Source organism: Ailuropoda melanoleuca, chromosome 7 (assembly GCF_002007445.2).
Source record: "Ailuropoda melanoleuca isolate Jingjing chromosome 7, ASM200744v2, whole genome shotgun sequence".
In the NCBI taxonomy this organism is placed as follows: Eukaryota; Metazoa; Chordata; class Mammalia; order Carnivora; family Ursidae; genus Ailuropoda; species Ailuropoda melanoleuca.
In genome coordinates, this window is record NC_048224.1 from 28,580,549 (window position 1) to 28,608,542 (window position 27,994).

The 27,994-nt window shown below is 48.3% G+C and overlaps 1 protein-coding gene across 1 annotated transcript in view; it reads right to left on the bottom strand.

Moving 5' to 3' along the window:
* Nucleotides 1-27,994, bottom strand: part of GABBR2 (gamma-aminobutyric acid type B receptor subunit 2) — a 340,039-nt gene that overhangs the window by 36,687 nt on the left and 275,358 nt on the right. Inside the window, exons 13-14 of the mRNA XM_011219329.3 lie at nt 26,434-26,541; nt 18,074-18,196 (exon numbers count right to left, since the gene is read on the bottom strand). Coding sequence (XP_011217631.2) covers nt 18,074-18,196; nt 26,434-26,541 — 231 coding nt within the window. The remainder of the gene's footprint in view (nt 1-18,073; nt 18,197-26,433; nt 26,542-27,994) is intronic.

The window sequence follows — 27,994 nt, forward strand, 5'->3', positions numbered from 1 at the left end:
CATCAACTTCCTGTCTTTGTGGATTTGCCTCTTCTGGACACTTCGTATGGACAGAATCATACAAGATGTGGCCTCGTAGTGTCTGGTTTCTCTCACTGAACATAATGCTTTCTAGGTTCATCCATGTTGTCATGTGTATTTGAACTTCATTCCTCTTTATAGCTGATTAGACCACATGGGTAGACCACATTTTGTGTATCCATTCATCAGTTGATGGCTGTTTGAGTTGTTTCTTGTTTTTTTTTTTTTTTTTTTTTTTTTTTTTTTTTTGCTAGTATTAGTGCACACATTTTCATTTCTCTTGAGTGTATACCCTGGGGTGGTTTTGCTGGGTCACATGGTTAACTCTGTTCAACTTTTTGAGGAAATGCCAGACTGTTTCACACAGCTCCCATTTTCTTTATCCAAGTCCCACTTGTTTCTTTCAAGACTCGGTGGGGGAAGTCCCCTCTCTCCTTTTATGGGGGAAATATTTCTCAAGGCAGTATGATTAGCCCCTGCTCTGTGATCCCGTAGGGCTGGGGGCTGAGCTGTTCCAGCATTTCCACCTATCCTGACATTGTCCGTGAACATTCCTGTCCCCCGGGGACTGGAACAATCCCAAGAGTAGGGACCATGCTGTGGCCCCAGCATCTGGCACCCAGCGATGCCCAGCCAGTGAGGTTCTGGCAACTGAATGAATGGCTCCTGGCTCTCTAGCAGCCTCCTGGTGCAGCTGGGCATCACAAGAGCTTCTCCATGACACAGGGCAGGTTGTGCTGAGAGCTCCCTGGAGGCAGGAGTGAGGGTGTGAGGTCAGGGCACAGGGTGTGGGTGTGTGAGAAGGCCCGGGGCAGGGGGAACGTGCACGGTGGGGGGGGGATGTGTTTTGACCACACGTGTGTAAGTTCACAGAGGACGATGCAGTGGGCCATATGAGACTGATCCAACTGGTTTATGCCTCGAAGGGGGAAGTGAGGACGGTACAGGTGGACCAGACAGCAGTTAGGATGACCGCGGACAGACAAATGCTGGAGACAGTAGCAGTAGCACTCCCGGGGGTGGAGCTCTGCTGCTTCCCACCTGTGGTCTCCTGTGAGAACCAGCATGCAGCACGGGTGGAGAGCTTGGCTTTGGGGAGCAGAAGGCCTGGCTTCGTGCCTCTGAGCCCCACTTGCTACCTCATGGTCCAGAGCCTGTCACCTGACTCTGGGCTCCTCCAGGTGCTCGCCTGTGAAATGGGAGCAGGACTCTGTGTGCTCAGAGTGACGGTAAGGATTAAGTGAGTGGACTTCGGTAGAAGTGTGGTGGAATGTATTGACCTACCCCACACGCAGCACTGCTCCTCAGCCCTCCCTGGGAGGCTGGCAGCGGAGCTGTGTTCATTTCCTTGTGGAGTCAGGAAGTGTGGAGTCAGGAGAGAGAACAAAAGTCACGATGATCGAACTCCTTTCATGGGTCAGGTTCAGCGTTAGGCCCTTGAACATGTTATACTAGTGAATGTTCCTGGTAAACCTGTGAGGGAGGCATGGATTTTTCCCAGTAGGTGCTGGGGCTCAGAGAGGGTGAGTCTCTCATGCAAGGTCACGAAGCTAGGAGATGGGAGAATACAGATCAGAACCTTGGATTGTAGGTCTATGGCTACCTCATCATTCCCCCAAAGCCCACAGTGCAGGAGCCTGGCTTGTGAATGCATTCCATTTCCTTGGCGTGTGAATACATTTCCAGAAGGCTGCCATACACTTTTAATAATTGGTATGAACATGCAATCTCTCGTCAGCTGGCTTCCGGTCTGCTGTAAGACACAGATAAGAAAGAAAGAGCCGAGAGGACCCAGGAATGTCCTCCACACCGGTTGGCAGAAATCACTCGGGCCCAGAGTTACCTTTCTGATTTAATTCTCCGAGCCTCCTGTGTCTGACTCATGTAAGAAAATGACTTCTTGGGTGAAATATTAAAACGTCATGCGTGAATGTCCATCGTCTCGCTCTGGCAGCTCTGGGGACGATGGCTCAGAGGAGCAGCTCTGCAGTCTGGGCTTGGGAGTCAGATTCGATTTCTTGGAGGTTCCTGAGCCAGGAACATGCTGGTCTGGGCTCAGGGGGCCCAGAGACAAACAGTCAGACACAAGAAAACGGCAAGATGCTGGACTGGTTCTCAGAGAGCTCAGGAGCAGGTCATAAATATTGCTCCGTGCAATAGCTAACTTCATCAAGTACTCTTGATGAGCTGGGCACAGGGTAAGGCCTTCTAATCCTCCCCAAAGCCCTAGGCAGTAGGTCCTATTAATATCGAGACCCATATTATGGACGAAGAAACTGTGGCCCTTGGCAGTTGTCACTCATGATATGTATTAGTGTTCCAGGGTTGCTGTAACACATTTCTACAAAGTGGGTACCTTAAAACAACAGAAATTTATTCTTGCACCATTCTGGAAGCCAGGCGTCTGAAAGCCAGGTGTTGGCAGGGCTCACCCCCTCTGAAGGCTCTGGGGGAGAATCCTGCACGGCTTTCAGCTTCTGGGGGCTACAGCTCCCTGGCTCGTGGCCACATTGCCCCATCTCTGCTTCCCCCTTCCCATGGCATTCTCCTCTCTGTGTCTGTCCTCTTCTGTTTCTCTCAAGGACACTTGCCACTGGATTTAGGGCCAATCGAGGTAATCCAGGATGACTGCATCTTAAGATCCTTAATTACATCTGCGAAGACCCTTTTTTCTAAATATGGTTATATTCATATATTCTGGGAGTGGGGGTGTTGATATATCTTTTGGGGGGGTCACCATTCCGCACACTACACTTACCTAACTTCATACAGTATGTGGCTTAGCTGGGATTTGAAGCTAAGACTAATTCCAGAATCCATCTGCTTAACCGTTATGGGTGATATGCTACACACTTATCTGCTGTGTGGCTCTGGGTTAGTCACTTAACCCCTCTGTGCCTCAGTTTTCTCATCTGAATATTATGGTGAGTGCTGCATGGGCTTGTTGTGAGAATTAAACAGGCTGGTAAAGTGAAGCGTCTGAAACAACGCCTAGCACATAGTCTGCACTCGCCAAGAGCTGCTGGTGTTACTGTTTTTGCTATTGTTATTACCAAGACAACACAGCTTAGTCGGAATCCTGCATGAAGGCTGAGCACACTGCTACCGAGGCTGGACTGGGAGACAATGCTCTCAGGTCTCAATTTGCTGGGCTTGCACATCTGCTCACAAGTGTTCCACTCTCATGAAACAATTCACGGATGTAAAAGAGATTTAAACATTTATATGAGAACACTGTGCACAATGGATGCTACTAATTTCAAAAGCATCAATGAAGAAAATATTTTTTTAAAACAAAACAAGTAAAACACAGGATTGATGCGCGGGAAAAAAAAAAAAGCAGGAAGAGACCAATAGGCCCATTCTAGCAGAAGTGACCCCATGCCCTCTGACACCACATGGCCTGGGCTACAGATAGGTCAAGTGTGTAGCAAGGTCGTCTCAGGCTGCTCAGTTCAACTCTCCAGCCTTGGTTTTCTCATCTCTAAAATGGGGATGTCCAGCCATGTTGTGAACTGTGCCATGCTATGGAGATGTGAGCCCCTGTTGTCATTACAGTATGCATTTGCCAACCGTTGAGTGCCTGTGCCCTAGTAGCATAAACCTGGGGTTGGGGGCCCCCAGTCCACAGAAGGGCAGGACAGTGTGTGGGCTGGGCACTGAGAATTGGGCAGGACCTGAGATTATCTTGCCCTCGCCTGAGCTCTTGGGAGGGGCCCCCAGTTCGTGTCAGCATCCTCTAAACTGCACTGAGCATCTTCGGGTCACATGAAGTGTTCCAACCTATGTCAAGGTCAGAATGACTCAGCATGAGAAGTTCAATCTACTGTTGCTTTAGAGAGAAACTTCAAGCCCAACAACAGCCAAAAATAACAAACATCCAGCAAGTGGCCGATGGGTCCATTTCAGAGCCACTGCGAGTGCCGAGGTGCCTGGACACTTCGGTCCCCTTGGCCTATGCCTTCCTCTCAGTTTCTGTGGCTGGTTGCTCCCTGAGACTGCAGGGCACATTTTTTTTTTTTTTTTTTTACCCTGCCTAAAGTTTCAGTCTAGAACTTGCTCACCTGCCTCTCAACTGCAATGAAAAACATGTCAGATAACAGAAATCTTGTAGCTTTCCTTCTTTTATTGCTCTCTCTCTCTCTCTCTCTCTCTCTCTTTTCCACAGGGAAAGCAATTATTTAAATGATGATGAGGGATTTTCAGAAACTCATGAGACTGGAGATGCTCATTCAGCTGTGGGGTTCACACGTGTGCGCCTTCCCAGGTGGCCCTCTCTCTGAGTCTGCATGTTCTTTGTCACCATCGCGTCCTCTGGCTGGGGGCATGGTGGGGCTTGGGAGGGGACCAGCTCAACTTCAGGTCTTCTGGATTCAGGTTTTTCTTCTCTTACCTTTTAGCCTTAATTTTACTGTGCTGAGGCTATATCTAACTCTGGCATTCACAGTGCTGTCCTGGGCTCTTCCTAGAGACTGGTGAGGGGCTAGTCCAGAACGTTTCAACCCTGGCTGCAAACTAGAACCCAGGACAACTTAAATAAAATCCCAAGGCTTGGGACCCTTGATAATTCTGATTTTCTGGGGAGTGTGACCTGAGCACTAGTATTTTAAAAAAGATCTTTTCTGAGTGATGCAGCCAGGATGGAGAACCACAAATGTAGCCTATCTTTAAAACCACTGAAAAATCTTCCTCCCCAACTTTTAAAATATTACTTATTTTTCTTGTCAGTATCAACATATTTACCCAATAATTTCAGCCAGCTGCTGAGCAACTGCCTCACCTGGTCAAGAGGCTGCCAAAGCTGGAAAGAGGCATGCCAGGGAGGGGTGTCCATTCATTCATTCACTCATTCATTCATTCATGCATGCGTTTCTTTGCTCATCATTCACATGTCCATTCAACCAACATATATTAAGCACCTACTATGTACCTGCCAGGCCCTATACTAGGCTTTAGGGGGAGAGCACTGCACAGGATAGGCAAGGGCCCGATTTCAAGGAGCTCACATTCTACGGGAGGAAGACAAAAACAGAGGAGAGAGAGGAGAGAGTGAAGGATAAATAATGTGATGGAAAAACAGGAAGAGGTGAGACAGAATGTTGGGGGCCATGTATGGTTTGTTAATTAGTTAACATGTTGATACTCCCCAAATCGATCTACAAATTCAATGCAACCTTTATGAAAATCCTAACGATCTTTTTTGCAAACGTGGAAAAACCGATCCTATAATTCTAACGGAATCAAGCGACCCTGAATAGCCAAAACAGTCTTGAAAACAAATAATGAAGTTGCAGGACTTATACTTCCCAATTTCAAAGCTTACCATAAGTGATAATAATCAAGACAGAGTGGTGTCGGCATAAGGACAGACATGTAGACTGATGGAATAAAACTGAGAATCCAGAAATAAACCATACATCAATGGTGAATTGATTTTGTATAGGGGTTAGAATACTATTCAATGGGGGAAAGAATATTCTTTTCAGCAAATTGTCCTTGGACAACTAGATATCCACATGCAAAAGAAATAATTTGTACCATTACCTCCTAGACAGAATGCCTAAATGTAAAACTAATACTATAAAACTCTTAGAAGAAAACATAAGTGTAATAAATCCTCATGTCCCTGGACCAGGCAACGGTTTCTGAGTTATGACATCTAAAGTACAAACAACCAAAGAAAAAATAGATAAACTGAACATCATCAAAATTAAAAATGTTTTTGCATGTCACAGGACAGTACTGAGAAAGTGAAATGACAACCCACAGAAAGGGAGAAAATATTCACAAATCGTATACCTGATAAGGATCTAGTAGTATCCAGAATACATAAAGAACTCCTACAAATCAACAATGAAAAGACAAATAATAACAAATGGGCAAAGGACTTGAAGAGTTATTGCTCCAAAGGAGATATACCAATGGCCAACATGCACATGAAAAGATGCTCACCATCATTAGTTATTCAATAATAATTCTCTTCAAAACCCAATGAGATAACACTTCATACCCAAAAGGATGGTTATAACCAAAAGGGCAGATAAATAAAATTTTTGGCAACAATGTGGAGACATTGAAACCCTCATACACTGCTGGGAATGTAAAATGGTACAGCCACTGTGTTCCTAAAAATGTTAAACAGAATTTTATATGACCCAGCAATTCTACGGGGTGTGTGTGTGTTGTGGGTATGTATGTATGTGTGTATATACCCAAAAGAATTGAAAACATAATGTTTACACAAAAACTTGTACATGAATGCTCATAGCAGCATTGTTCATAATAGCCAAAAGATGGGAAGAACCCAAATGTCCATTAATTGATGAACAGACAAACAAAATGTGGTCTATCCATAGAAGGGGATATTACTCAGCCATAAAAGGAGTGCAGTGCTGGCACGTGCTACAACATGGACGGAGCTGGAAAATCCTTCTGCTAAGTGAAAGAGGCCAGACCCAAAAGGCTGCATATTGTATGATCCCACTGACGTGACATGTCCAGAGCAGGCAAATCCATGAAATACAAAGCAGATGACTGGCTGCCAGGAGCTGGAGGGAAGGGGAAGCTGGGGTGATGGGCCAAAGGAGAGGGGTTTATTCTGGGGATGATGAAATAGTTCTGGAATCAGTGCGGGTGTTCGCACAGTCTTATGAATGTATTAAAAGCCACAGTGGCATACATTTTAAAACTGAATCTTATGGCATCTGAATTATATCTCAAAATAAACCATCAAAAATGAACGTCTCTGCTTGTAAATGACAATGAGTGGGAGCAGGGAGCCCGCTTAGAAACCTGTAAGAACAATAAACAACTCAGTGCCTTGCATGATCACAGTTCTTCACTTCATCACACCTCTCGCGCACTGTGTCGACGGCGGCTTTTCCTCACAGCTCCCCCTTCTGTGAGGCCAGATACTGAGTGTGATGGTGCTCTGGGCCTCAGTGGTAGCAGCGGAGGTGGACAGAGTGGTGGGTTAGGAAAGGGTTTGGCAGTAGAGCCTGTGGGATTAGTACACAACCTCTCAGAGAATATCCCACTGATGTTCCAATATGGTTGCTCTAAGGCGGAGTTCATTCAATTATTCAATTACTATTATTTATTGAGTGTGTCCTATGTGCAGGGGACTTTTCCATATGCTGGGGATCCTGCAGTGAATAAAAGACAACCATCCCTCCCGCCAAGTCGTTGGGGAGCTCACATTCTCGGATGGGGCAGTATTTGTGAGCGATAGGAAGTTGGATGGAGTGTAATATATCATTCATATAGAATGCACTACAATCACTGTACTAGGTACAGAGAACCTTGTATATCAGTACCTGGTTCTCTCTCCCTTCAGCACATAGTAGGACTGCTCTTCCGTGCCCCATGAACTCAGGCATGCACTATGAACATGCCCACTAAAACATGCACGGAAACAACATGTGATACTCAGGAGTGGGAGCTTTAAAAGTCAGTGCATGCTTGACCACGTACTCTTTCTCTTTGCCGCAGAAACTGCCCCACCAGCTGTGTCCTGGAGTTAGGACACTAGGGGGAAAGCTGTAGTTGACTCTTGATGGACAAGTACTCTGGTGAGTAAAGAATCTTTATTATCTTTAGGCCAGAGCTTTTGTTTTTTTTTTTCCCACCAGAGCAAAACCTCGCACACCCTGACTAACACAGGTTCTCTTTTACTTTTTCATCATCTGAGGGGCATTAAATCCAAACTCAATCCTGGCTCCTACTTTAGAAAAGGAAGCCCAGTATCTCAGCCCTGTCACTTGAACTTTAAACTGAGAATCTGGAGGCCTGTGTCGGAGGGAACATAGAGTTGGCGACAACGCCCCGCTTGTGTGTCTCTGTGTGTGTCTAATCTTGCCCACCGGCCTGCGCAGTCCTTAACGGAGTCTGAGCATGGCAGACAGTGCCCCCCCCCCAAATGCTGAAGGAACACCCTGATGACACATAGTTTACGAAGAGTAGGTTGTTTGGAATTTTCCCCACCAAAAAGAGGGAAGGTCTCTGTGGGTGCAGCAGCCGAAGTTTCTGCCGACACGGATGTGTGGGATTGGGGAAAAAAATCACCAAAATCTAAAGGCTCCTTTTGCTCAAGAACTGGAATGGTTTTACCAAGACACACAGTGGTCAGAAGTTGCCAGTATCACAGACAATTTTCCAGCCATTCTGTTCCAGGTACTCAAGAATTTCTAGTGAACAGATCATCCCCTGGAGAGCACATGGTCTGGGAGGCGCCAGAGAATTTCTAGCCTCAGGGCTGTGCTCTGGTGTGGTGGCTCTGCGTCTCTTGCTTTGTGAAGGCAAAAGGGAAGCCAACAAGGAAGATGGAAAAAACTAATCTCTCACATATCTAAGATGCCTTCTGATGATACAAGATGTTCCAGAAATGTGGCTGTGGCCGGCAGAGCCCGTCTGTCCACACATGGGGCCCACGATGCTGACTGCAGCTGGGGCTAGGCCGGGACCCGTGCCAGAAGGCGAGTATCTGTGGACATCCTTAAATGTCTCTCTGGCATATTATTCCAATTAAATCCTGCCTGGCATTCTCATTTTAATAACTTAATCTGGAATTCACACCTTGCCTGCTCTCCCAAAGGGCCTGAGGCAGCGCACAATAAAAGCCTAAACACAACAGGACAGTTAAAAATAAAGACACATGATCAGAAAGAGAGATAATCCTCCAGGAACCTGAGATAAGATGGTTATTGCAGCCAGAGTGTTGAATTTGGCTCCTACTTTCTGGCAGCCAAGGTTAAAAAGAAAACGGAGTGGCTTATTCAGCTACGACTGCCTGATCGAAGGAAGGAAGTAGATACAAGTTCACGGGAGAGCACATCCCATTTCCTGGCTCTGAATTCCATGAGGATCTAGCTCATGGATCTTCATCTCAGGGGCACTAAGTCACAAACTGAACAACAGTCCTTTACAGAAGATGCTGAATCATTCTTCAATTGGCAGCTTTAGTCCCGTAAGTGGGCCCTTGGTAAAAGGTGAGGGTGTAATATTAAATTAAATTGCAACTCGGCAAAGACATTTCTTGGAGAAGCCGGCTTAATGGGCCCAGACAGATGGGTTGAATTTGGACATATGGAGGCATGGGGAGAGAGTTCCAGGTGGAGGAAACAATTTATTCAATAAATATTTACCGAGTACTTACTCTGAGTCAGGCCCTGCCAGTGAGTGGGTACTGGGGACACACAGATGGCCTTGCCCTCCGAGGAGGTCACAGACGTGGGGCGCCAGGTGCACAGACAGTCAATTACCAGTGCTGTGACTGGAATGAGGGGGCAAACAGGAGAAGGGGCCTAGGCAGATGCAGCCACGGCAGACTGCATGTTCCAAAGTCTCCCAGAGAAGATGTTTCCAAGCTGCCTCTTGAAGGTCAAGTAGGACGTTTTTGCAAGAAGATGGCATCTCGGGGTGGTCAAGAGGGTGTTCTGGGTAGAGAGGACGGCACGGACAAAGGTGTGCGGGAAGAGGGGGCACGATGTTTTGGAGGAATGCCGACCATTCAGGGTAGCTGCGCACAAGGAGGGAGGAGGGGCCCATAGATGGGGAGGCAAATAAACTCAGAAGGTCGAGGACCTCCAGGTCTGCTAAGGAGTGTGGGCTTCATCCTCTAGTGAAGGGTTGGATTTGAACCAGGAGAATGAACTGGCCAGAAGTTCAGCTGTTGTAGCTGTCTCCAGGGAGTAGTCAGGCTAACTGGGCAGCCCTCAGCTAGCAGACTCTGTCAGAGGTCCTCGTGGGGTCCCACTCCCCTGCCTGGAGTTGGTCCACATCTGGCCAGGGCCCCAGCCCAGCCATCCAGGACCCCATGGATGATAAAGACCTTCCCCACTGTCCAGGGCTGGCAGTGATGACCCATAGCTTGGAATGTGACCCTTTGCATCGAAGCTCTAGACCACCAGGCCACCTGTGAGCCGTCCACAGAGCAGAGTGGACTCTGATCCTTAGCACTACCCTCACCCTGGCCATTCTGGTATCTCTTTATTTCGAAATGAGGAGTATGAGATGGAACTTGGACAAGCTTTATAAGGATACCAGATGTTTCCAGAAAGTATGTGCTCTGTGATTGGATTTTTTGCAGAGCAACTGTGGAGAAGGTAGAAGATAAGAGTTAAAATTATTTAAAACTCTATGTATTTGCCTCTTCCAATATCCGTTGCCATAGAAACATACTGGCATAAGCCACCAGTTTCAAAGCCAAGTGTAGTCTATGACTTTGAAAGCCCTGGTTTGCTTCCGCAAAAGGGACGGTAGAGGCATGGAACATGGAGGGAAGTTTGAAATACCTCTCTGTTCCAGACTGCCCTTAACTTGATTACTGCCCAAATGGCCAGAAAACGACAGAACCCAGAGTGCCGGGATTTCTCGATGTAGGCTACTTGCAGCCTGCGGAGACAGTCTTTCACCATTTCCATAAATAAACTCCACACACATGGCTCCCATGGGGGACTGGAGCACACACAATTCCCTCTCTTGTTGCGACCTGCCTGGGAGCAGATGGGGGATGTCTTTAGGGAGGGCAGGTGGTCTCAGGATGCTGCCTTGGTGGCTGCCCTGAGGCTCTGCGGGGTGTTCGACGTTCAGCAACCTTTCGTGCTGTCTCCCATCTTCTCTTCACTTCAAAACCATTTCAGAGTGGTCAAGTGGAAGTGTAAGAGGTGGCTGGTGTAGAAGGAAGGCTTGGGGAAAAAACCAAACAACTCTTCCACCTAGATTCACAGGCTGTCTTCATACCATCAGTATACATTGCTTTTACTTTGCGGGGGAAATTATCTCAAATTATTTTCCTTAAAAGAAAAAAATCCCATATGGGTGTGTGTGTATGAATACACATACAGTGTCAATTCTTGGTTTTCACCTTACTTGATCTAAAAGCAACATCTAACACACTTGATCAAAACTTCCTTCTTGAAACTCTTTCTTCACTTGGTTTCCTAGACACCAAATGCATATGGTTTTCTTCCCATCTTGGTGGCTTCTCCTTCTAGGTCCTTTGCTGTTTCTCTCCTACCTTCCTGATGTCCAAAAACTGGAGTGATTGAGGGTCTGCCCTTGGTCCCCTTCTCTTCTCCGTCTGTATGCCTCGCCCCTCATCCAAGCACCATCTTAGGGCTCTCGTCCAAGGTTTTCAGTGCCATCTCTATGAAGACCACGTCCAAGTTCCCATCTCAGGCTTACACGTCTCCCCAAACTCCAGACCCATATATATAACACCTACTCACCATCACCACTAGTAGAGTAGTATTCAAAAACAAGTGTTTTCCCTTTTTCTCGAGAACACAAATCATAGCTAAAAAACCCCTTTTAGCGTACTTGGCAGATTTACCCACACCTGCTCTGAAATGCAGAAGCAGCCAATCTTCCCATCAGATGCTGTAAAGCAGAGGAAGGGAGGGCTGAGATGCAATGTGGGAGCACTAAGCCTGGGGCCAAGTCAGGGGGTGCACCTGTTAGTCCTCACCTTCGTCTGTGGCATTTGTCTCAGAGAGCTCTCCCTCCTTCAAGTGCCCCCTGTGCATGTGCAGCTCTCTCTCCTGGCTACTCCCTCCCTTCCTCACCACCACTTTGAAATTCCCTTCCCAGGCTTCTTCGGTCCCCATCAGTGCTTTGTGGTTACTCAGGCTCCAGTCAGGACATCTTTGATTCTTACTGCACCCACTCCCTGGGTGAGCACACTCATTCCCACAGCTCCTCTGCCCTGTCTCTATCTAGTGGACAAACTACTCCCTTGTGCTCCACGACTCTGTATCCAATTTTTTGAGCTCCTCTGCCCAGAAGTGAGGCCCTTACATGCCCTTCCAAAACTGCTCCTTATTCTGCACCCTGCCTCAGTGAATAGGTCTGCCATCCACCACCCAGAGATCTGGGCATTGCCCTTGCTGCCTCCCTGTCCCACCCCATAGAGTCAATCAATCACCAAGTCTTGTCGTATCTGCTTCCTTAATCTCTCTCAAAGCCACCCACTTCTCCTTGTTCCCACTGCAACTGCCCTGTTTCAGGTCACCATCAGTTCCTGCCTGGATTATAGCAAAAACCGTCTCTGAGCCATCTCTGGGCCTCCAGCCTCGCCCCTCCATCTGTTCTCACCCTGCAGCCAGGGCAAACCTGATCATGTCACTCCCCTGATTGAATGTCTTTAATTTTGAAGTTTAAACTCCTGTTTAGCACATAATGTCCCTAATGATCAGGCTCTGACCACATCTTCATTTGTCTTTCCTGTCACCTCCCCAAAGGCACCCTTGGCTTTGGCCAGCAGAACTGTTTCAAACTATTTCATACACACACACACACACACACATACACTTTAAGAAGAAAATAATATACTAACATCATTAATATAGTAAGAAACTAGGTGCTTCCCCTCTAAGATTGGAAATAAGGTTGGAATGTCCCCTTCTCACCATTCCTATTCAACATTGTACTTGGAGCCCTAGTTAATACAAATATTAGACAAAAAAGGAAATACAAGCTATACAGATTGGGAAGAAAGAAATAAAATTGTCTGTGTGCAGTTGACATGATTGTCTATGTAGACAGTTCCAAAGAGTCAACAAAAAAAACCTCCCAGAACTAATAAGCAATTATATAGCATGGTTGTAGGATATAGGTTAGTATACAAAAGTCAATTGCTTTCCAATATGCCAGAAATGAGCAACTAGAATTTGAAATTAAAGATACAATACTATTTGCATTTTTACCAAAAGCAAAGTAAAATACTTAGGTATAAATCTAGCAAAATATGTATAAGATCTATGTGAGGAAATCTACAAAACTCTGATAAAATAAACCAGAAAAGATCTAAACAAATGAGGAGACATTCCATGTTCATGGATAGGAACATTCAATACTGTTAAGATAGCCATTCTTTTCAACTTAGTCTATAGATTCAACACAATCCCAAACAAAATCCCAGCAAGGCACTTTGTGGACGTTAACAAACTGATTCTAAAGTTTACATGGAAAGGCAAAAGACCCAGAATAGCCAATGCAATATTGAAGAAGAATAAAGTTGGAAAGCGGACACTGTTTGACTTCCAGACTTACTATAAACCTATAGTAATCAGAACAATGTGGTATTGGCAAAAGAACAGACAAATAGATGAATAGAACAGAACAGAGAGTCCAGAAATAGACCCATACAAATATAGTCAACTGATCTATGACAAAGACACAAAGGCAATGGAGAAAGAATAGTATTTTTGATAAATGGTGCTGGAACAACTAGACATTCACATGCATAAAAATGAGTCTAGCAAATGACCTTGTATCTTTTCACAAAAGTTAACTCAAAATGGACCACAGACCTGAATGTAAAATGCAAAGCTATAAAACTTCTGAAAGGTAACAGGAGAAAATCTAGGTGACCTTGAGTTTGGCAATGAGTGTTTAGATGCAGCACTGAAAACAAGCTTACTGATAGAAAAAATATAGATTGGGCTTAATTAAAATAAACAATTTGTGTTTTGCAAAAGATAATGTTAAAGGAATGAAAAAACAAGATACAGACTGAGAGCAAAGATTCACAAAACATATTTGATAAATGACTGGCATCCAAAATATACAAAGAACTTCGAAAACTCAACAATAAGAAGACAATCTAATTACAAAGAAAGTAAAAGACCTAAACAGACACCTCACTAAAGAAGATAGCAGATGGCAAATAAGCACATGAAAAGATGTGCCATATCACACATCATTAAGGAAATATGACTTAAAATAAAAAGTGTGACATCACTTCGTACCTATAGAATAGCTAAAATCCAAAACACTGACAACACCAAATGCTGACAAGGATGTAGGGCAACAGAAATTCTTATTCATTGCTGATGGGAATGCAAAATGGTACAGTCATTTTGCAAGACAGTTGGGCAGTTTCTTACAAAGCCACACATAGATTTAGCATACGATCCAGAGATCATGCTCTGAGGTGTTTACCCAAATGAGTTGAAAACTTACGTCCACATAAAACCCTACACAAAAGTGCTTATGGCAGCTTTATTCATGATTGCCAAAACTTGGAAGCTACCAAGATGTCCTCTCATGGGCAAATAGATTAAACTGTGGTACATCCATGCAATGGAATATTATTCAGTGATAAAGAACGAGTGATCATGCCGCGAAAAGACATGCAGGAACCTTCAAGTTGTACTGCTAAGTCGAAGAAACCCGCCTGAAAAGGCTTGCCTAGCATATGATTCCAACTATATGACATTCTGGAAAAGGCAAAACTATGGTGATGATAAAAAGATCAGTGGTTGTCAGGGGTTGGCGAAGTACTGAGGGCATTTAGGACAGTGAAACCCTTCTGTATGACACTGTAATGGTGGATACATGACTTTTGCATTTGGCAAAACCTATGGAATGTGCAACAGAAAGAATGAACCCCACCTAGCCATAAATTATGGACTCTAGTAAATAATAACAAATCAATATTGGTTCATCAATTGTAACAAATACACCACACGACACAAGATGTTAATAATAGAAGAAACTGTGGGGTGTGGGGTGGGGTGTATATGGGAACTCTCTGTGCTTTCTGTTAATTTTTCCTGTAAACCAAAAACTGCCCTAAGCAACAAAGCCTATTAAGTATACATTTAAAAAATGATACGCATCACACATTTAGAATAGTACCTGGCATATAACAAGTGCTATATAAATATGTATCGCATGGAAATGAATAAGGGTGCGGAGCTGGGATGTCTCCAGTAGGACTCCAGAATCAGAATTTCATTCTCTGGACACTTGCATGCACTCTCACTGGGAGAATCTCCACGGGTCCTTCCCGTTATTCACCAACTCTTCATCCTATTTATTTCTAACCGCTAACAGAATCCATGCAATCGAAAGTGCTCCCGCGTATTCATCTGTGTGTTTACTGTCTGCACCCCGACTAGCCGGTGGGCACCGTGAGATCAGGGCCATGGCTCCTGTGCTTACCTCTGTCTCCCCAGTGGAAGATGTGTGCAGGGCTGCTGGCTGGGCAGTGTGTGTGGGGGTCTCTGTCGTGGAGAAGTTGGCAGTCTAGTGAAGGCAGGGGCAGGGCAGCATGCAGCCAAGCTGGGCAGCACGCTAAGTGCTGCTAAGAAGCTAGGCACAGGGGTGTGGAGGAGTAGGAGCTGAAATCTGGTGGAGCTAGGGGACTCAGGGACACATCCCCATAGAGATAACCCAGGGGCCTGGAACTGAGATCATTTACTTGTCAGAGAACATTCTGAAAGAGGGAACAGCACAGGCAAAGGCCTGAAAGTGTAACACAGAGCAAGGCCTATGACTGGAATCCTGAGGTGTTCACAGTGTCCAGAGTGTCCAGAGCAACCAAAGGCATCCCGGGTCGGTAAGGGCAGGTGGGGACAGACAGCAAAGGTCTTTGATCATTTCTCCCCTAAGCGGAGACTTTCTCTCTCACTGGGAGTCCTGGAAAAAACAGCCCCTTGAAGGATGATTTAGAACACCTCATCCCCTGGGCACACTGTTCAACCACCACGCTGTGTCTGACAGAGGAGGAGGGCCGGAGAGAAATCAACTGGTTGCCTGGTGCTGTTTGGTGGCAAAACGACAATAAGCCGACAGGGCTGCGGGTCGACAAATCAAAGGGTTCTGCTGTCATGGCAACAGAATGACAGGGCAACCCTAAAAATAAGAGGAGAAAAAGAGAAGCAGGCTAGAAAAGGTTCAGAGAGAAATCTCAGCAGATACCTGGAGGGAAACCGAGATGGAGTATCTGGGCCAAGAGCCAGGGAGCTGGCTCTCCTCCAGGCCCTACCACGGAAAGTCTGGATGCCCCTGGGCGGGTCCCCTCCCCAGACTCAGTTTCCTCATCTACACAGTGAGGCATTTCCATGGACCCCCGTGGCTCCTCCGTTTGAGACTCGTTGCCCTGGAAGGTTGCACATGGTCTAGGGTTCTCTGCACGGAGCCACTGAGAGCCTCTGTACTTATTTCAGAAAGAAAGGAAGAAAGGTAAGGTCGGCGATAGCAAACTGTCACTTACGCTAACCTGACTGCACAAGGTTGATCTCCTTTAAAGGGTCCAGGGGGACCGGGTTCCCGGGTCCACTACTGGAGTCTGCTGACTGGAGCTGAAACCAGCCCTGCGGCCTCTCTGTGCCACAGCCAGAGCATGGGGAACCCCTGGTGCGTAGTTGGCCTCCACCTTAACCTCTAGCAGAGGCAGCAGCGCCCCGCCTCCCCAGCCACCCCCTGCTAGGCTGCAAGCCAGCAGACTGGTCTGGACTCGGTGCACTCGGTCCACCTGCACAGCTCCAGGTGTTCAGGTGGGCTCTGCCTGACTTGCTTTCCCCCTCCCTGACATCCTGGGCTCTCAGTCTGGCTGGCACTCTAATCTGAGCCCTCACCTGCACAAAGGGAAAATGCTTTCCTGCCCTGCCCACTTCCCAGATCTGTGCCCGTGGCCAAGCTCTGGGAGAGCCCCTAAAAACCGCAAAGTGCTGTCCATGTGCTGAAAGGCAGGTAGGGTAGGGTGGTGCATAAGAGGGTAGTTAGTGGTGCTGCCACTAACCTGCTAGGTAGCCTTGGATAACTAATCTCTTCAGATTTCTGTTTCCTCATCATTAAAACGGGGCTAAGGGCGGCCCCTGTGCCACAGTTACTGTGAGGATTCAGTGAGTTAACACACAGAGCTGGCTATCGCCATCATGGCTGTTGCCATTATCACATTACGGCTGGTGATTAGCACCCCCCTGGCTCTCCCCTAGTCCAGAGGCCCAGGTAGCCATGACAGTTCTTCCTCCTGTTGGCATCCTGTCTGCATTTCCAACTCCTGGCAGTGAATGAGGAGCTCCCCAGGGTGCAGTGGGGGGCAGGACTGCTCCTTTGCCAACGGTGCACCATGAGTGGTAACCAGGCGTCACCTCCCCTCTGGAAACAACTTGTTTGCCCCAGTGACCTCCTGCCCCCTTGGCACATGGGTACAGCTAGCATTTGGGCCTTCCTCCTCTGGCAGTCCTGGCCGTGCCTGTCTGAAGTCCTGCTTCCTCCCAAAGTGAGGCCAAAGGCTGTGAGATGGAGGCACCAGCCCTAACGCTGTGTCCTACATCTGCGCTGGCAGAAAACGGCGTTCTCTGCCACGGCTCTGGCTTCCCGGCTTCTCACGGCACTGAGAAAACCCTCTATTTGTTCCCCTGCAAATGAAGCTGGGCTTCTTATTTGTCAGAAAACCATCTTGTCCAGAAGGGTAAAAACCTCTGTCCTCAGTGCATAAAATGACCATTTCCACGTTGGTTTAAGAATCCACAGTACACCCCACAAAAAGATTTCTCTAATAATGCAGATTGCGGTTCTCTCGGTGGAATCTGCTACACCGTACGGAAATCAGGATGCACGGCACACGCCGCTCAAGCCCGGCCCTCTCCCACGGAGGCAAGCTTAACCGTTCTAAGAGCAAGGCAACAAAACCACAGCTTCCAAAGGGTCTTGAACTTCCCTAATCTGGAGCATCCTGGGAAGACCAGTGTGAGTAGAGGGCAAGGCTGAATGCAAGACTGTTAAAATATCTACTTTTATGTACTTCTATTTAAGGTTCTTCCTTTTAACAGAACTTCTCACTTCGAAAATCACATAGTAACTAGAAGGAGCAATCAGAATGTTTACTCCCGAGTACAACCCTTAGAGAACTTGCTTTTAAGGAGGTTGAAACGCAATGTAATTTCCGGATGGATAGATCCTATAAATGGGGGTTTCAACAATGTGCACAGAATATACTCATTTAAATGGCCCAACATTTCTTGTTTCTGCATACATTAATATCACTAGACAATTCTTTCACCGCGTTTTTCCCAGGAGCGAAGACTTTCTATTTGGCCTTTCTGGAATATGTCTCAAATGGAAGAAAACAGAACTAAATGAGGAGTTTCTGATGGGGAATGTGGGCCCACATGCAGCTGTGAAGATTCCCCTGGAACGACCTTGATTTCTTCCTAAGCAGTGCACTTGGGGTGGTCAGGGCTATGTGCTGCCCGCCGGTCCCAGAGCGTCTGGGAGCAGCGTGCCCGAGGGCTTCCCTCCTGACACCGTGGGCGCTTACCTCCATGCTGTACCTCTCCACCGTCCTCCTCAGAGGGTCCACAGCCTGCCAGCAAATCAGAATGCACAAGTCGATCAGCAGCATGCCCCCGACAATCACCAGCAGCTTCTGGTCCTTGATGATCTGCAGAGAGGGCAGGGCCACAAGTCAGCAGACGTGAGAGAGGTTCCCCGACAGCAGCTGAGGGGCGGGCTCAGGGGTGTGAGAATCTCTCGAGACTCTCCATCACCCACAGGATAAATCCAGCCAAACTCCTTTGCTTGGCATTCAAGGTCTCTCATGAGCTTGGCTCGGCCGCTCCCTAGATACACACATGCACTTATTTAGGTTTGAGGACTCGGAGTTTCTGGACCTGCTGTGACTTTTACTACCTCCCCTCCCCGAAAAATCCCACCCCCAGGCCTTTGTAGGTGCCAGTTCTGTTGTCTGAAACATCCTGTTCTTTCCGTCTGGCAAACTCCTACTGATCTTTAAAGACCTAGATCCACTGTCACTTCCTCCATGAAGTCCACTCTAACTCCCACAGCAGAATTCATTACTCCTACAGCACCTGTTCACGTACTATCCAGAGAAGTCATGGTAGTACCAACAAGGATATTTAGTGAACACTTACTCTGTGCCTGCCTCTAGGTTGATTAATTGGTTACATATATTATCTCTAATAAAGGCAGATACTATTATTATTCCCATTTAAAAAGAAAGATTTAATTATTTTAGACAGAGGGAGAGAGTGATTTACGAGTTGGGCGGGGGAAGAGGAGAGAGAGGGTCTCAACTAGACTGCACACTGAGTGTGGAGCCCGACATGGGGCTTGAACTCATGACCCTGAGATCATGCCCTGAGCCAAAACCAAGAGTCAGATGCTCAACCGACTGAGCCACCCAGGTGCCTCTAACTGTTCCCATTTTATGGATGAAGAAACTAAGGTTTGTGAGGGGCTAAGTAACTTGTTCAACGTAATACAGCGAGTAAGAGGTGAAGTCCAGATTTGAAGCAAGCTCTGTCTTTCTCCAAAGTCCACACCCTCACACACTTACAGCACCGACCAGATGCTATATTGTTTTATTCTGTACTTCTCAGGAAACCGGGGAGCCCCTGACAGAAGGGAAGCCGATTGTATTTTTTTGTGCATCCTCAGCACCTAGCAGGGCCTGGCAAGCAGTAGGCACTTACAAGTTTGATGGATCCACTTGAGGTGAAGGTATATTTACAAAAAAAAGAAATACAATTTCTGTCCCTCTTTGCAGCCTGGGATGTCTTAATTACGTGGTGAAACTCCCACCCCACTTTCTGTCTGTTTGATGGGGGCGGGCCCAGGGACAGATGCTGCCAGCTCTGAAGATAACCTGTATTTCATTCATTCCACGTTTAAGTGCCCCCTCCCCCAACAGCTAATGTGATGAAGTCCTTCTGGAAGAGACTATAGGAAAACAAACAAAACTGAGGCAGAAGCTTAAGAAATATCACCAGGTCTGGTTTTTAATGATTAAAGCCATTTTAAAAGGAGAAATAGAAACTCAAGAAGGGCCTCTGTGTTGCTGAATTATAAAAGAACAGGAAAGTATTGCTGAGTTCCTGCCAAAGAGATCAAATCCACCAAAACTGCTTTATGGGGGGGCTGGGCACTGGCAAAACCCCCTCTTTGAGATTTTCTGGCAGCATCCAATGAACCACTGATGCTTTGCAGAAATCCTGCTTAACCCTTACTCTCTGGGGAACTAGGCAACTCCCTGCTAGCCTTGAGAAAGTGGGGCAAAAGGAAGACAGGGCCGAGGAGCTTAGGATGCGGAGGACAGGCTGGAAGGGGCCTCCCTACTTAATGCTCACCCAAGGCTGTTCGAGCCCCCAGGCACGTGCCCATGGTGTGCCTGACCCTGGAAGGTCCTTCTCTCACCTTCTTGAGGGCACCCTCCTACCCTGACTTCAACACTGAGCCGGAGCTGCTCCTCAGGGATCCCAGGCGGGCCTTGCACAGGGCGCGCCCTGCAGTCGTGTTCCGGTCAGAGCAGAGGCAGGGCCAACTAGTCTCCCCATTGTGCCCTGGCGCCTTATACAGAGGCTGGCTCTCAGACCTTCCTGGGGAATGTTTGGGGAATGAATGCATGAGCCTCAGGAAGAGGATAGGAGAAAGTGGCACTGTAAGTTCAAGGTCCCTGCCACCTGCCCAGGGTTCAGGTTCTACTTCCCACGGGACACCTGCTGCTGCATGTTCCTACCCTCCTCACTGGACAGCCCCCAAACCTTTCAGGGCACACGCCTTCTTCTCCCTGTCCTTGCTACAAGGATGGGGGACATTCACTGGATAGCCACATGCATTGCCTTTGGAGCCCCAATGACGGTTGTAACTTCACATTTATTTGTGTGATTATTTGGTTTGTGTCTCTCCTCCCTTCTAGACTGTGAACTCCGTGCGATTTGGTTTTGCTCATCACTGTATTCTTAGTGTCTGTCTGAGGCCTGGCAGAGAAAAAGTGCTCCATAAGCCCTGGTCGATGGGTGATGGCCTAAGCAAACATGCCCTGAGCACTCACTCCGTGCAGGCCCTGTGCTGGGCATTGGAGAATCAGAGGACTGGTGCTGCCCTCCAGGGGCCCATAAGGTTGGGAGGAGAGACAGACTTGCACTGGATGAATCCAAGAGGGTGTGGGGAGGAGATAAGGTGGCTTCATGGGGGAGTTGCTGGAGGCCACTGAGACGTCAGACAGAGGAAGCAGCATGAAGAGCTGAGGGGCTGGGTCAGGGGAGTGACCACATCATGCCACCCCTGATTCAGGATTCTCCTGTGACTCCCCATCACCTAGGTGATAAATCCAGCCAAACTCCTTTGCTTGGCATTCAAGGCCTTTCCCAAGTTTGGCATGACTACTCCCCAAACACACATGTGGACTTGTTAATGTTTAACCATTCCCGAGTCTCTGGCTGAGTTGTGATTTTTGCCCTCCAAACCTTTGTAGGTGCTGTTTCTTCTGTCTGAAACTCCCAGTGTTTCTGTGAGAGGCTCTGTGTGAGTGGGGTGGGTGGGATGGCTGGAGAGGGGGTTAGCTGGGGAGACACTGGCCCATACATGGGGCGGCTGGAGTTGAAGCATCATTAAGCAGAGGCATGATGGGGAGCTTCTGCAGCATGGAAGGGTAGAGTCGAGGCGGGGAGCCCGCAATAGGAGGCCAGTTAGGAGCTGGCACAGGTATCCTGGTGAGCAGGGAGAAGCCTCGATTCAGGGCAGTGACTATCATGGTGGTCAGGAAGATGCCGGTGTCATAGATATCAGGCAGGCGGACTGACTGGCTTCAGCCTCTGAGTCCTCTCTCCCTCCCCAGACCTCCCCCACCAGCAAGGGCCAGCACCTCCAGATCCCCTGAGACAAAAGGCCTATGACCCTTCAGAGTCTACCTTCCAGGAGGCAGTGACCTTGAACGTGCTCAATACGGATTATGTCAGTGCACACCGATGCCATCACTCTGAACTCTCTCTCTGAAGCCAGGAGGTTACTAGGGCTCCATTCTCAGTGGGGGCAAAGGCATACAGTAATAATGATTAAGCACAGGTTCTGGAATCAGATCTGAGTGTGAATATTACTAATGTGCTGTGTGGCCTTGGGTAAGTTTCTTAACCCCTCTGAGCCAGTTTCCTCATCTACAAAATGGGGGCAATAACCACATAACCTGTCTTAGATGACCAAAGTCTGGCTTATTATAACTGTTCAACAGCTGTCAGCTATTATTATTAAATGTCACTTTCCATTGTTGTCTAGAGCAGGGATCAGCAAATTACGGATCTGGCCCACCGCTTACTTTTGTAAATGAAGTTTTATTGGAATACAGCCATACCCATTCATTTATGTGTTTCTCTTTGGCTGCTTTCATTCTCCAACAGCAGAGTTTAGTGGTTGCAATAGCAACTCTAGGGCCTGCAAAGTCCATATTTGGCTATCTGGCTTTTTACAGAAAAAGTTGTCTGATTCCTGGTTTACAGAAAAGAGTATTTGTTTATTTCTTCAAGAGACTTTAGACATTTTAACTGATTGAGACTAGCCTTCTGCTAGGACCAACTCATGGCCTAGTTTCAGGGACGCCATTCCAGGGGCATACAAAGTGAATGGTGCCCCTTGGAGTTGTGAAATTCACATCACTCAGACAACTGGGGCTCTCTGGTGAAGCTGCTGAAAGCTCTCTCTCGGCATTTTGCTGAAACTGAGCCCACATGAAGGTCTGAGGTGATGTCTCCATGTTATTGTCTGCAATAGTACCAAGTCATATGTGAACTTGCTTTTTTTTTTAATTAAAAAAATTTTTTTAAAGTAATTTCTACAACCAACATGGGGCTTGAACTTACTACCCAGAGATCAAGAGTGACCTGCTCTACTGACTGAGCCAACCAGGTGCCCCTGGAGTGAACCTGCTTTTGTCCTCCAAAAAAACATCTGCTTCCAGAACAAAAGATCTCATCTCTGAGTTACTGCTGTCATCTCAATGTCTCAGTTTGGTCCTATTAAGAGGCAGAATAAAGACTGTAGTAAGTCTTCCAATTCAAGATTTTATGACTGAGCTTTAGAAACAAAAAATCAGTAATGTGCCATAAAAACGCCAGATTTGCAAGCATTAAGTCACCACATGTCAATATGTCCTTTAATAGGCTTCTTTTCCTTTAATGTCTTTAAAAATGTTGCCATATGGGGTGAAGTTTGTGTATGTGTGTTTGGGAGGGCATGCCATTGTGGGTGCTGAGAGGAGGAGGCATGAGCCAGGGAAGGAAGGGAAGGATAGAAAGAGTATGAAAACGAGTGTATATTGCATTTACAAACTTATGTATACCTAGTAAACATGTCAGTAAAAAAACGGTCTCAACTTTAAAAAAACCCAATAAAACAAGAAAACAACAATAAAAACCAACCTTGGCTATATGAAGGGTTGGAATCATGGAGAATTCAATCCCAGTTTTGACCTGTAATTGCCGCAACCCTTTTAAGACAATTTGGTTCCTAGACTTGAGCTTTTGATCCATATAAGGTATAAATTTCTCTTCTACACCTTTAACTTCCTCCTATTTGTCGATAAGGGATGCTCGGTGGCAGCACTGCAAACCTGTTCTGGAATAACTAGAAAGCGAAAGTAGAGCAAAAAGTTTCTCCCCCTGCAATGGTGTGTTCATCTGGCCTTAGTCATTTTTATACCAGACAAAACTGGTGACCAAATCTTGTACTCAAAGCCTTTGGCAGTTTCTCGGACAAGCCCCTTCCCCCAGCGCCTGGCCCACCACCCGCCTGAGTTCCACTGGCCTAGCTGACCAAGGGTGGAGCCAGTCGCTTTGCTCCGGCCCCACAGCAGGTGAGGCCACATCACAGCCCCGCCCCCCACGGAGCTCTCAGGCAACTGAACTCCCCAAGCCTTCCCTGACATGTTTTGTCAATTGTTGCCAGACAATTTGAGTGTTCTTGTTCAGTGATCACATGAGTAATGGAAAATAAGGGCCGGTTCTTTATTACAGATGACAATATGGATGAATCACATACTGACACAAAAGAATCAACACTGTGATTCTTCGAAGCCAGGATGGCGTTATCATAAATGGCAGAGCAATTCTAACCATAGCCATGGCGCAGGCGGGGCCTCAGAAGTCATTTGGTCCCTTGGGACCGTCTCAAACTTTGGCTCCCATCTGGCGGGGCTGGTGAGAGAAGGCATGATCCTGGGCTCCACCCCAGGAAACTGATTCTTAGGGCTGGGGTGGGCCTTGAGAATCTGTATTTCTTTTTTCTTTTCTCTTTCTTTCAATGTTTTATTTATTTATTTGACAAAGAGAGAGAGAGAGCACAAGCAGGAGGAGTGGCAAGCAGAGGGAGAGGGAGAAGCAGGCTCCCCACTGAGCAAGGAGCCCGATGCAGGGTTTGATCTCAGGACCCTGGGATCATGACCTGAGCCAAAGGGAAATGCTTAATTGACTGAGCCACCCAGGTGCCCCATGCTGGGTATGGAGCTGAATGTGGGGCCCCAACTTATGACCCTAGGATCAAGACCTGAACTGAGATCAGGAGTCAGACACTCAACGGACTGAGCCACCCAGGCAACCCAAGAATCTGCATTTCTAACAAGCGCCCGGTGATGCCTACGGTGCTGCTGGCCCAGCCCACACTCTGAGTAGCCCCGATCTAGACCGAGGTCTTCCACCCTGTCTGTGTATTAGTATCACCTGGGAAAACCTTAAAGCTTCCTGATGCTCAGCTCCAGCCCCAGAGAGGTGGTTTCAACTGGCTTGGGCTGGATTACTTCTTGGAGTTTTCAAAAGCTCCCATTTGAATGAAATGTACAGTCAGGGCAGATGGAAGGGAGTTGTCACAAATGGGCTGAGGCCCATGAGGGAGGACCCTTTAGGTGGGCACAGGCAGCGGTGGCAGAGATGCTCTTTCCTCCCTCTGAATGCAGCCTGCAGTTTCCCTAAGGTGGTCCAGGTAGAGGACAGGGTAGAATAGAGAGGACAGTCCTCCCTCATCCGGACAGCGGCTCCTAAAGCAGCCCTGGCAGGTGGAGGGGCCGATGAGTGAGTGGTGCCACCGGGTACCAGGCAGAACCACAGCCCAGGAGATAGCACCATTTCAATATGGCCCCAGTTTATAGATAAGGAAACAGAGGCCATGAAAGTTGATGACGTCTGCTCAAAGACCCACAGTGGGTCAGCAGTGGGAACAGAAGAGAACAGTAGCCGCTTTTCTGCTTCGCCTGGTGGCCCCACAGCCCCCAGCACGCTGGCTGTCTGCCACAGGTGCCAGGACTCTTAACCCAAACCGGATGACAAAGGCAAGCTTGGGGTGAAGAATCAGAACGACAGCACTGCACAGCAGAGGGGAGGAGAGCACGACGCATGCCCTGCAGAGGGGACGTCTGTGAACAGGTTATACTCACGTCAGGGGTTTAAAGAGTGTGTGTGTGTGTGTGTGTGTGTGGTGGGGTCAAGTCAAGAAGAGGATTTTTGGAAAGACGTGTCATGATGTTATGAGACCTCTCCCCAAAGTAAGAGGATGGGGTGTGCTTCCTCCCTGACCTCAAATGAAGAGGGAGGCTCTCAGGAAAGCCCTCAGATGGCCTGACCGACGGGGCTCCCTGCAGCATGGGGGAGCCCAGGACACCTGAGGTGACCGGCTGGCCAGCTGTTCCGGGGGCGGAGCGAGGGGGGGCTGCTGCCGTGGGATCAACCTGAGCTCCTCGAGTCCGTGTGGGCGAAGGATGCACGCGGGCCTCCTGTGCACCAGATGTGGCCCCCTGGAGGAGTACGGCACCCATGTCAAGGGCACTGCAGGAGGGAACATCCCGGTCCTGGGGGCTTTGAAAAGCCCCAAAAAGCCCCCTAGGAGAGTCTTTATATAGGGTCTGTTCAAACAGGCCTAGTAAGCCCCATGGCAGCTCCTTCCACCACTCCAAGCTCCAGCTCCAGAGGGTTCAGAAACCTTGGGAAGGGGATGACAGGGAAACAGCTCAGGTGGGCGAAGGAGAGAAGCAGCCCAGCACAGCCCCTCTCCCAGGTCAGGCAGCTGGCCCGCTGCAGGCCTGAGCCAGGGGAGGCTGTGCCTTTGAAGGCAGTTTGAAGTTCTGAATTTCTTGATGGACTCCACATATTAGTTGCTGACCAGAGGGTCTTCAAAGTCATGAGACTCGCCTGAATTTTTCTTTAGAAGCGAGGGAAGAACCGTGCAACTGGAATAGTTAAAACAACAGTGGTGGAGAGAGTTTCTCTAGGACTACATCCTAAGAGTCAAGCCGAGTCAGCACGCTGGTTACACCTAACCACACGGGTGGCAAATGCGCTCCACCCCCACGAAGGCTGGGCTCCTATCATCTAAGGGCCTCTGTGAAAATGGAAGCATTACATTTGGTCTGCATCCTGGTTCACTCCCGTCTAGTAAGGGCTCCTCATTGCCCACAAGTGAAAGTTCAGGTTCCTTGCTATGGCTCCACTTGGCACCCCGTCCCTGCAAATGTGTCCCGGCTACGATGAGCCTTTGCCAGCTCTGGGAACATACCCATCCCCTCCCCAGGCCTCCATGCATGCAGTTCCCTCTCCAGGCCTCTGCCTACCCCGCTCACCCTCCGGGTCTCAGCATCAGGGCCACCTCCTACATGAAGCCCTCCCTGAGTGCTTGTACGCCTGTTGCCCCTAGACATTCCCAGCCAGCGCTTATCACCATGTTGAAAATGTGTTGTTAGCTGCTTGATCTCCCTAGGAGGCGGAAGGTGGCAGGGATGGGCCTTGTGTGCAGCTTGAATCCCCAGCAAATAGCCCAGTGGTAAGCACACTGTAGGTGCCTAATAATATTTGCTAAATAAATGCTAAGTGAACATCGCAAACATCCCAAAACGGGAGTGATTACCTTCTTCTTCATTTTCACATTTTTGAAGATGGCATGGACCCTCCATGTCTTTGCAAACATTGCCCCAAAGGCGGTTGTGTAGCCCACGGTGAGAATCCAGGTCCTGACCTAGAGGCCATGAGAAAACAGAGACATTAATATCTCCTAGGTGGACCGACCTCACCATTTACGAGAGCGTCTCAACAGGGGGATTTTAGGTGATGGGAACAGATGCTCTATTTTACTTCCTGTAGAGTTGTACTATCATCAGGAGTCCTTCAATCACATCACAATTTGATAGACAGTTAGTTCTAGCATCCACTCACTAGACCGAGGGCCCTGGGCATAGGCGCCTGTGAGGTTCAAATTCTGCCTTCCATGGGTGCACAACCCAGAGGGAGCCAGTCACAGACACAGGCACAGAGGCTCCCAGGACCACCAAGGGATTGCTAAGGGGCGATAGACCAGCCTTATTTTCTCCCCCCGCCCTTCCCCTTCTTCCTTAGAGCCTTCTATGTGATTCTAAGCGAGGAGACAGACCTGTAGCGGTGAACATAATCGCTGACTTCCTGTCTCCTCACCTGAGTCTGTGCGAGAGCAGATGGCCCCAGGAACCTCTTCTATAGGCCTCCCAGCTCCTGGGTTGTGGGCAGTGGGTAGGGGAGGGCGCTGAGTCACAGGGGCTGAGACTGGGCAGGAGAACCAGCCTGCTGTGGCCCTTCTCCAGTGCTCAACAAAGCCACCACTCTGGTGGAGCAGGGCAGGACTCAGCAAGAACTGGTCCCGGGGACACCTAACTGGCAGCTGCAGCCAGGCCACTGCAGGGGCTGTTCAGTTAGGGAGGAAGGCCAGAGGAGAAGGGCCATGACCTTCCTGTTCCCATTAGGGGCCTGTCTCCTTGGGTCTTTGGAGAAGAGAGAAGCAAATGCTGCCTGGGTCCTAACATCCATCCCCACCTGCCATGGTCAGGCTGTGTGGCTCCTACTGAGCTGTGTGACCCCAGAGTCTGGAAACTCAGCACCAGGCCAGCCTGGCTCCTGAGCCCATCCTTGGACCTTAGATTCCTGCTCAGGACTCAGAGACTATCCGGCTCTCACCTGTTCCCCACAATTAAATGTCTCCTGATCCCCAGCCCTGGGCTGGTGACTGACAGGTTGGACCCCTGCAGGCTGGGACGGCTGGCCACCATCTGTTAGGTCGTGGGGGCGTCCTGGATGCCGACTCCCTGCCTGCACCGCCGTCTTGGCCAGATCCCAGCCGCTCCAGATTCCGCCCTCACTGGCTGGTCCAGACACCCTCCCAAAGCAAGGAGACTTCCCGAGATGCAGGCTGTGTGTCTCACAGAGCCCTAGGGCCTCCTGCTCTCTGGAGTGAGAAAGCCATGTGGCTGTGAGCTTCGGTTCTGGGCTTGGTGTTTCCTCCGCTCCCCCTCAGTTTTGCTTCGCTAAGTTCCCTCGGGAAGATCCCCACCTGCCTCAGCTGAACACAACAGGAAGGTGAATGGAGTAGCAGAAAGAGGGAGGCAGCCAGGCTGCAGCAGACAGGTGAGGCCCTCTGTGTCCAGAGGAATGGGACCCAGCAG